The following is a 9,806-nucleotide window of genomic DNA, read 5'->3' as shown; positions in this document are numbered from 1 at the left end:
TTGAGTTTTAGGTTAACGTGTGATGTAATTTGTTGCTGTGTGTATCGATTCTCTGTATTTGTATCTAGTCAATTTGCATTTGAATTTGAATTGATTCAACTTGTTCCTAATCGGAAGTTAGGTTTGCTGGATGATTACTTAATTTTGCACAAGATGTTGAGTTTTAGGTAAACGTGTATTTAGAGCTAATTGTTCTGCATTTGAATAGCTTGAACTTGTTACTCATTTGTGGTTTATTTATTTAATTTTAGATGAAATTTGTATGCTCTTTAAGTGTTTCTGATCTGAAGGCCTGGTTGTAGTTTGTGTAGATATGTGCATTTCATGCATTTGAGATTTCTAGCATTGGTTCAATCGGATCGCGTTTACTGTTTTAGTAGCTTAAATTTGCTGGATGATTACTTGGCTTTGCATGAGATGTTGAGTTTTAGGTAAACGTGTGATGTAGTTTGTTGTTATGTGTATCGATTCTCTGTCTTTGAGCTGTATGCTTATTCGTGTTTCTGATCTGAAGACTTGTTTATAGTTTGTGTAGATAACTAGATATGCATTTCATGTATTTGAGATTCACTTATTCGTCAATCAGATTGCATTAACTGTTTTAGTAGTTTATTTGCTAGATGTGTTACTTGATTTTGCACATATATAATTCAACAGAAGAGGTAAGGCTATGCATTTCTTGCCTGCTTCTTTTTCTTCACAATTCAAATCAGGTGTGTAATTTGTTATGTGTATTGGATTCTCTATATTCTGAGCTAATCATTCTGCATTTGAATTGCTTGAACTTGTTATTTACTAATAGTTTATTGGTTTGCTTTTAGATAAAATTTGTATGTTTATTAGTGTTTCTGATCTGAAGACCTGTTAATAGTTCGTGTAGGTATGCAGTTCAAGCATTTGAGATACTCTTATTCATCAATCGAAATGCATTTACTGTTTTAGTGTAGTTTAAACTTTAAAGTTTGTTCGATGATTATTTGATTTTGCATGAGATGTTGAGTTTTAGGTAAATGCGATTTATAATTTGATTTTGCATGAGATATTGTGTTTTTTACTTGCTTCTTTTTCTCCTTCATGAAATCAGGCTTGTAGTTTGTTCTTATGTGTATTAGATTCTTCGTATTAGGAGCTAGTCATTCTGCATTTAAAGGTTTAGACGCTTGAAATCTCTATCAGAAGTTTACTGATTTGCTTTTTGGTGAAGTCTGTATTTTTTTGTGTTCTTGATCCAAAGAACTGTTTATAGTCATCCACAGTTCATGTATTTGAGATTCTAGTATTCATCCAGTCGGATTCCATTTTTCATTTTAGTAGTTTAAATTTGTTGGATAATAACTTGATTTGCATGAGATATTGAATTTTAGGTAAACACGTGATGTGTAATTTGATGTTAAAGATAAAGCTTTATATTGTTACATTCTTGATTTTTGGCTCTTGTTTCTTGTTTGATCTCATCAGGGATTGATCTGAAACAACATATTTGGCATTTCTTAAGAATTGGAGATATTGATTTTGGGTAAGGTTGAGGTTATATTATATACATCATGAGTACTTCTTGGGCAGACGTTGTAGAAAGTGCAGCTTCCGGATCTGATAATTACGAAAATACCCCTTCAGCAGCTCCTGCTAAGCCCGCTTACGTACCACCTCATCTTCGTAACAAACCACCTGCATCTCAGCAAGCGGTTGCTCCTGCTATATCTAATGGCAGCCTACCACCTATGAGTGATAGGTTAGGACAAAGTGGTCAGACAAGTGGCTCACGATGGGGTGCACCTAGGTCAGATTATGGTAGACCAGGGTACGGTACTGGCGGCGGTCGAGGCGGGGGTGGTTGGGGAAATCGAGGTGGTAGAGATTTTGAACCTAATCCATTTGGTAATGATGAAATAGAAGCCGTTGAGGAAACTAAATCTGAACAAGAAAATAACGGCATCAATTTTGATGCTTATGAGGATATTCCCGTGGAAACGACCGGGGAAAACGTACCGCCACCTGTTAATACGTTTGCAGAAATTGATTTGGGAGATGCTTTGAATCTAAACATTAGGAGATGCAAATATGTTAAGCCAACACCTGTTCAACGTCACACAATTCCCATTTCGTTAGCGGGTCGGGATTTGATGGCGTGTGCTCAAACAGGCTCGGGGAAAACAGCTGCCTTTTGCTTTCCTATTATCAGTGGGATTATGAGACAAACACCTATGCAAAAGCCACGTGGCACTAGGACTGTTTTCCCCCTTGCACTTATTCTATCTCCTACTAGAGAGCTCTCGAGTCAGGTTTGATTTACAATTTATCATTTATGGGTCATGACTAACATTGTTAATTTTTATTCATATATAATGTTGACATGTTTTTATTTAGAAGGCTAATGATGTTGTGTTACATGCAGATACATGCGGAAGCTCGAAAATTTGCTTATCAGACAGGTGTCAAGGTAGTGGTCGTTTATGGTGGAGCACCGATTAATCAACAGGTAACATATATTGAAAACTGATTATATTATATATATCTTTTCTTAAACTAAGATATCATCACTCATTGATTTTGATCTTGAATTTAATGGCATATGATGCATGGTCAGCTAAGAGAACTGGAGAGAGGAGTTGACATTCTTGTGGCAACTCCTGGAAGAGTAGTTGACTTATTGGAAAGGGCAAAAGTGTCATTACAAATGATAAGATATTTAGCGCTCGATGAAGCTGATCGTATGCTAGATATGGGATTCGAACCTCAAATTAGAAAGATTGTGGAGCAAACTGATATGCCGCCACGGGGTGAAAGACAAACGATGTTGTTTAGTGCCACATTTCCTCGTGAAATTCAGGTTCTTTACCATCAGTATCAATTCAAATTGTTAAATAATAATTGTTTTCATATGACTTTGGTTTGTTGTGTAGAGATTGGCGTCTGATTTTCTTTCGAATTACATATTTTTAACGGTCGGACGAGTTGGTTCAAGTACTGATTTAATTGTTCAAAGAGTGGAATTTGTTCAAGAAAGCGATAAAAGAAGCCATCTTATGAATCTTCTTCATGCTCAAAGGGATACGGGATCTAATGGAAAGGTAATATGAAGTAATAAAACACTTATTATCTATAGGCTTGTAAGTGAACTGAACATTTAGTGAACAGTTTGAAAACCATTCCACGGGAAGTTCGTTTATTTAATAAATGAGCGAGCATGGACATAAAATTTGTCATTTAGTGAAACGAACGAGCATGAACACTTGTCTTGTTGGCTTATTTATGTTCGTGAACGTTTGTTTATTTAAATCTTTATGTTTGTTCAGTTACGATCGTTCGTTTAAGTTCGTTTATGTTCATTAGTTTCCGTTTGTTTTTAGTTCATTAATATATTCTTTTAAAATTTTCTGGCCCATTACAACTTAGTATACTTCTAGTAACTTTTTAGTCCCAGCACATTACATTTAACTAGTTTTAGCTCAGCTATGACTGTTCATCTATGGACAGTTATGTTTTGTTCGTGAACCGTTAATTTATACTGTTAACTAACGAACAAACAAGCGTAAAGGAACACGAACATGTTCATTTTCTTGGCGAATGACCACGAACAGGAAAACCCAAGTCTGTTTGTTCGGTTAAAGTTAAACCTGTACATGCTCTGTTCGTGTTCGTTTGGTTTGTTTACAAGCTTAATTATATATAATTTAGATCCATATAATTGCACATTAAACACATAATCTAACTAATATATTAAAGCAATACATGTTCCACATGGCTTTCAAATATGCCATCCATATGGGATGCCAACTAATCAATTTCCATGTATACATATTCCACCTAATTAACTAATTTTTTTAATTACCATTCATTCAATTTAATTATTTTTTATGTTAAATGATATAACAATTAATGCATTTATTACTATTTAATATTTATTAATTAGCATTATGTAATTTAATTTAATGATATAACAATTAATGCATTATATAAATTAATTTATGAGAAATTGTTATACCTTACTAAATTATTTGGCATTATGGATTTTTTTAAATAATTATAATTGTTTTATATGCTTGATTTCACTTATAATTTGTATCAAATATGTAAATATTTTTTATTAGCATTATATCATTTTTCAGCCCGTGTAATACACGGGCTATTAACCTAGTAATATATGATTACAACTTACCTAAATTTAAATATTTGCAGCAACCTCTTACATTAGTATTTGTTGAGACCAAGAAGGGAGCTGATTCACTTGAACATTGGCTTTATAGTAACGGGTTTCCAGCAACAACAATTCACGGTGACAGATCACAGCCCGTAAGTCAGATATTCCACATGATCAACTCTGCATATTTGACTTCTATAAAAAGTCACATATTGTTTTTGAAATCTATGCAGGAAAGAGAACAAGCACTGAGATCATTTAAAAGCGGAAACACACCGATACTGGTTGCAACAGATGTGGCGGCTCGTGGTCTCGATATCCCTCATGTTTCTCATGTGGTCAACTTTGACCTTCCTAATGATATTGACGACTATGTGCACCGGATAGGACGAACGGGCCGGGCTGGGAAAACGGGCTTGGCTACAGCTTTCTTTAACGAGAATAATATGTCGTTAGCAAAAGGGTTAGCTGATTTAATCCAAGAAGCTAATCAAGAAGTACCTGCGTGGCTTACTCGTTACGCTAGTCGACCTTCGTATGGTGGTGGTAAGAATAGACGGTCAGGTCGGTTTGGTGGCCGCGACTTTAGAAAGGAAGGCTCATATGGTGGCGGTGGATATGGTGGTGGCAGCGGATATGGCGGTGGTGGTTATGGCGGTGGTGGCAGCTATGGTGGTGGTGGATATGGTGGCGGTGGCTATAGTGGCGGTGGTGGTGTACCGAGTGCTTGGGACTAGTTACTAAACTCGGTTTCAAATAAATGTACTGATTGATATTTTGATCAGTATATTTATCATTTTTCGCAGAGATTTAAGGATTATAATTAATGTGTTGACATGTGTTTTGGTTTGGTATACTTGAAAGTATATGGGTTTACCCATTTTTGTCTGGAGTTAAATTATATTTCTAATGTTTTAAGTTTGTTATCAGTTGGATTGGTAAGATGATGATGATGATGATGATGAATACAATGACTGAAATGCTTTATTTTATTTATCTATTTACGCTGTTTGCTATTTTCATTTTTGCTGGATGCTATATAATGATGATTTATATGTGCTAGTTCTACAAACCAAGTCAACTTCAAGAATGACGTGAGATTGGTCATGGATTATTTTTGTGAAATCTATAAGGACGCGTTCGTTTCACGGAATGGAAAGGAATTGGAATTGGAATTGGAATTTGTATAGGATTTGGAATTGGAAGGAATAGGATTTGGAATCCGAACATTCCAATAGGAATTGAAATTTGAAGGAATTGAAATCCAATTTCATTCTTGGTGTGTTTGTTTGACAAAGGAATTGGAATCGAGTTTTTTTTTAACGAGAATAACGGCGGAAACATTTTAGTTTTTTTAGATTTTTATTTTTTATTTATATTTTGTGTTATGATTTTTTTTAATGATTTTTTAATGATTTTTTTAGGGGTTTTCTATTAAGATCAAAAACCCCTCAAAAAAATATTCAAAAATAATAATAAAAAAATTGTAACTCAAAATATAAATCGAAAACAAAAAGAGTAAAAAAACCAAAGTATTTTATTCGTTGTTCTCGTTAAAAAAAAATCTAGAAAAGATTCCAACGAATTCATTTGAAATCCTCCACATCTTGGAATGATTTAGAATCCCATCAGTTAAGGAATTTGAAGGAATTGAATTCCAATTCCAATTCCAATTCCTTGACAACCGAACGTATCAAAAGGAAATTAAGATTCCAATTCCAACAAAACGAACACGCCATGTTATGGGATTTTAATTCAAATTCCTTTGAATTCCCACAACTTCTTTGAAACGAACGCGCTCTAAGTGATATTCGTTATAACTAGCTCTCAAATAACAATGAACCTTTTTTTTTTTTGAAGAATACCGTCGAATCATAAGCTGTGACATTCGTCACCGATAATTGTCTAGTTGTGACATTTGTATTATTCACGAATAAAAATCAACTAAATGGAACATTTTTAATGACGAGGGGCCACACGGACGCCGGGCAACTTGAAAACGCGTAGTTTGGAATCTCTTTGACTCTAGGAGTAACTTCGAAAACAAATGTGAAATAAATTTTAAGTGTGTATTCAACTATTAGCCCTTGCGGTATTAAGCACTTAGGATTTGGGAATTAGTTTTTCTCCACCAATATTAGCCCCAAAGATACGACCTGGCTCATTTTTTAAGTTGTTTATATGATCGGTGTGATGCGATATGACAAACTCAATGCTCAAAGATGCCTAACATGTTATCTCATTCATTCATTTGTCATTGTCTAATAGCGAAAACTAGAAAGACCAGTCGGTAAGTTTGATCCGTCAAATAATATTTAATTTGATAATTTTTTACTATATTTTAAATGGATGTTTATTGGTAAGACTTAGGACATAATAACTAACTAGAACTATTAATGAGTATAATGTTTATAAAGTTTTAAAGTTAGTGGATCATAAGTGGTTATGTTACAAATTCGATGGGCCAAAAATCAAAATGTAACTTACCAAATCCATATTTGTTTTACCATTTTTGAAGATAATAATAATAATAATATCCTCAAACTCAAACGCTGCTCAGGCGACTGATTCCTACGGCGGTGCTACGGTGGTAAACTCCTCCGCACTGTTTTCTCGAGTATTATATTAATATGTTTACTCTAAAGTTTGTAATTCTGAATGAGTAGTTGTTAATTTTAGGGCTTTCTGTGATGAAATGACGACGTCGTTTTGATTATCTTACTTTAATTTTATTGATTTTTGAAACCTGTTGTTTAGAAGCTGAATTAGTGAACTATATTTTGCCCTAAATATGTAACTAAACACTAATTTCAACTTTTGTTGTTTACTGTTTGTTTACACTTACCTTGACTACTGGATGTGTACGGTTTGGTTTGGGTCGTCGGTCATCAAAGCTTTGGTTTCAGTTTTTTGGTTTTTGTTTTGGGTTCAGTTCGCCTTCGGTTTTGCCATTTGAGCTTGAACTTTTGGGCTGAAAAAAAAGTTGGCCCAACTTCGTTTCGTTAATTAATAACTAATTGATTATTGTAAATTTGGGCTAAAATAGTTTAAATACATATTTGATTAAATTCTTATAAATTACTTGCAATAAAAAGTAAAAATCTATAAATTCGGTTCGGTTTTTTGTTTCAAATTACATGCAAAACCAAAACCGAACCATAAGTTCTGTTTTTACAAAAAATATAAAACCAAATTGTTGATTTTTGTTTCGATTCGGTTTTGGATAATTTCTTTTGGTTTCATGCTCCCCAAGTTGATGGAATCTGGATGATAAGTTGCTTCAATACTTTATGATAAGAGATTAATTAACATGTATTTTATTTTGGCAATATTCTCAGATTGTGTGAAATGCCATCACCATTGTGTTGATATCTCAAGCCTGTCCTCATGAATTCGATATCTTCATCATCTTCCCTCTCGTGCCTTCCATCATTTTCCCACAATCCTAAATCTTATAAACCCTATAAACAATTATCACAATTCTCTTTCAACAATAACCGGCTTTCGTCACTTTCATTTCAATCCGCTTTAACTCCACTTAAATCAACCGAAGGAACCGTTTCCGTCATCAACTTCGAAGATTTTGTGGAGAAAGATTGGTCATTTCTTGATGCAGATGACATAAACTCTGATCAACTTTATAAACAAAATGTTGATAAAATAATATCTGCTGGGAAAGTTGGAGAAGATTCGAAGGTTCTGATTTCGACTGGTTCCGAAGGGTTTGTTGATCGAGTGGTGGAAACGTGTTCTTGCAAACAGTTGCTTGTTGTTCATGATTCTTTGTTTGCGTTAGCGTGCATTAAGGAGAAGTATGATAAGGTTAAATGCTGGCAAGGAGAGTTGCTTTATGTTCCTGATAAGTGGGCCCCGTTTGATGTTGTGTTTCTTTACTTTCTTCCCGCTTTGTCGTTTGACCTTGGTCAAATCTTTGGTGCATTATCGAAGGTCTGCTCGCAAGGTACGTTTTTTTTTAAATATGAATATTCCTATTTTCTCATAAGTTTTAGTAATGTATTATGAGGTCAAATGTTGGTCAAATGAGTTGACTTTGAGCTTAGAATTTGATGCAAGTTCTTCGAGTTTTTAAGCAAAATATGGTGACAACTTGATAACAGTTGATTATTTAAAACCGAAAAGACTCTGATTCTCTTATTACTTGGATTTTAACTTTTAAGTAAAATATAGGAATTTTGAACCTTACAAAAGTTACTTTTTTAACCTTAAGGAAATGAAATAAATAAATGAAACTAGATTATTATTATTAAGGGTCCTGCATTATATATATATATATATATATATATATATAGGGTAAGGTTAAAATGAAAACCCACTTGAGTTGTGAAAACCCGCGAAAACCCTATGTAACATCGTTTTTTTTTTGTTACATGTAATATATGTTGTAACTTATAATACAAAATATCGAAACATCAAAAAAAAATGTTTTGCTATTTTTTAACATTTTTTTACTAATTTTTATATATGTTTTCAGGAGAGAAAAAGTTATATTTATATTTACATTTACATTTTTTATTCACTTTAATTGTGGACCACAAGATTTAAACATTAATTAAAAACATGTGGTTGAGAATGGGTTTCTAGAGTTTTCACAACTCAAGTGGGTTTTCATTTTATACTTAGCCTATATATATATATATATATATATATATATATATATTCATGTTGCTGCAAGAATCTAATTAAGACATGAAAATAAGTTAAGTATTTTGACCTGTTTATTTAAAAATATGTGAGGTCAGGAGTTCTATCTAAAACGGGTAAAATCGACAAATTTATTTTAAAAGGGTTGGGGTCAAAGAGGTTGAAGCATGTCTATATTTAAACCTTCTAATTCATTTCATCAGAATGTTTTAATTTTAATAGTAACATTTTAGTATTGGAATCATAATTAACTCTTTTAACTATTTATGACATATGTACAAAAAACTGATAGCAGGTCAACCCATTTCAACCCGACCCTATCACCCTATTTTGGCCCGTTAAACACTATTCTTGAGTCTTGACTATGTTGACCTTTGAACATTAAAGTGGTAGTTTAATCGAGATTGACCGTGTTTAACCGTTGAGCAGGTGCAAGAATTGTGATAAGTCATACAAAAGGAAGAGAAATGCTTGCGAAGCAGAAAACAGAGTACTCAGATGTTATAGTTTCGGACTTGCCTGATAAAGCGTCGCTAGAGAGTGTTGCGTCTCAGCATTCGTTTGCAGTGGTTGACTTTGTTGACCAACCTGGTTATTACGTTGCTGTGTTAGAGCATACGAAGTAGTTGGTTGATTCAGCTCACGTTGAGATTATGATCTGGTGTGGGTCAAGCCGACTGTGTAAGGTTTGCTATATGAGTTGATGATTTAAACAGTTCAGGTTTTTACTTTCTGAAGAGTGGAAATTTACTAATGTATTAGGATAATTATGCTGTGGATTAAATACTTGTTCCATTAGGGAAGTTTTGGTGTTTTACAAGCCACTTTAAGCAAACAGTTAGAAGTTACGTTTTATCTTTAACGTGTCAAATCAACAACTTTGCATGTATTTGATCTCATTCAATAAATGAGCTGAGCCGAGCCAAGCTGAAAACACGAGTGTAAAAGAGCCAAGCTGCTTATGAGCTACTTGGAACCGGCAGGCTAAAAATCGAATCGAGCC

At 33.7% G+C, this 9,806-nt stretch overlaps 2 protein-coding genes across 2 annotated transcripts; both read left to right on the top strand.

Annotated features, from left to right (window-relative positions):
* Positions 1-1,470: 1,470 nt before the first annotated feature.
* Positions 1,471-5,085, top strand: LOC143585093 (DEAD-box ATP-dependent RNA helicase 37-like). The gene is made up of 6 exons (XM_077066963.1): positions 1,471-2,282; positions 2,396-2,479; positions 2,588-2,830; positions 2,904-3,071; positions 4,180-4,293; positions 4,375-5,085. Exons 1-6 carry the CDS (start codon positions 1,545-1,547, stop codon positions 4,876-4,878), a joined length of 1,851 nt encoding a protein of 616 aa, XP_076923078.1. The 5' UTR covers positions 1,471-1,544; the 3' UTR covers positions 4,879-5,085.
* A 2,404-nt stretch (positions 5,086-7,489) lies between these two features.
* Positions 7,490-9,429, top strand: LOC143585105 (uncharacterized). The gene is made up of 2 exons (XM_077066971.1): positions 7,490-8,102; positions 9,233-9,429. Exons 1-2 carry the CDS (start codon positions 7,529-7,531, stop codon positions 9,427-9,429), a joined length of 771 nt encoding a protein of 256 aa, XP_076923086.1. The 5' UTR covers positions 7,490-7,528.
* Positions 9,430-9,806: the final 377 nt, after the last annotated feature.

The sequence above is a fragment of the Bidens hawaiensis genome, unplaced genomic scaffold, assembly GCF_021521415.1.
Source record: "Bidens hawaiensis isolate Kalapana, Puna unplaced genomic scaffold, B.hawaiensis_p1.1 tig00033563_1, whole genome shotgun sequence".
Lineage (NCBI taxonomy): Eukaryota > Viridiplantae > Streptophyta > Magnoliopsida > Asterales > Asteraceae > Bidens > Bidens hawaiensis.
The sequence above is the reverse complement of the archived record's forward strand: the minus strand, read 5'-3'. Positions and strand labels throughout refer to the sequence as shown.

Excerpts from the sequence above, each read along its gene's own strand:
- LOC143585093 (XM_077066963.1), top strand. The coding sequence starts at position 1,545 with ATGAGTACTTCTTGGGCAGACGTTGTAGAAAGTGCAGCTTCCGGATCT. Across the intron at positions 2,831-2,903 it reads CATTTCCTCGTGAAATTCAG|AGATTGGCGTCTGATTTTCT; the intron begins GTTCTTTACCAT and ends TTTGTTGTGTAG. Across the intron at positions 4,294-4,374 it reads ACGGTGACAGATCACAGCCC|GAAAGAGAACAAGCACTGAG; the intron begins GTAAGTCAGATA and ends AAATCTATGCAG.
- LOC143585105 (XM_077066971.1), top strand. The coding sequence starts at position 7,529 with ATGAATTCGATATCTTCATCATCTTCCCTCTCGTGCCTTCCATCATTT. Across the intron at positions 8,103-9,232 it reads ATCGAAGGTCTGCTCGCAAG|GTGCAAGAATTGTGATAAGT; the intron begins GTACGTTTTTTT and ends ACCGTTGAGCAG.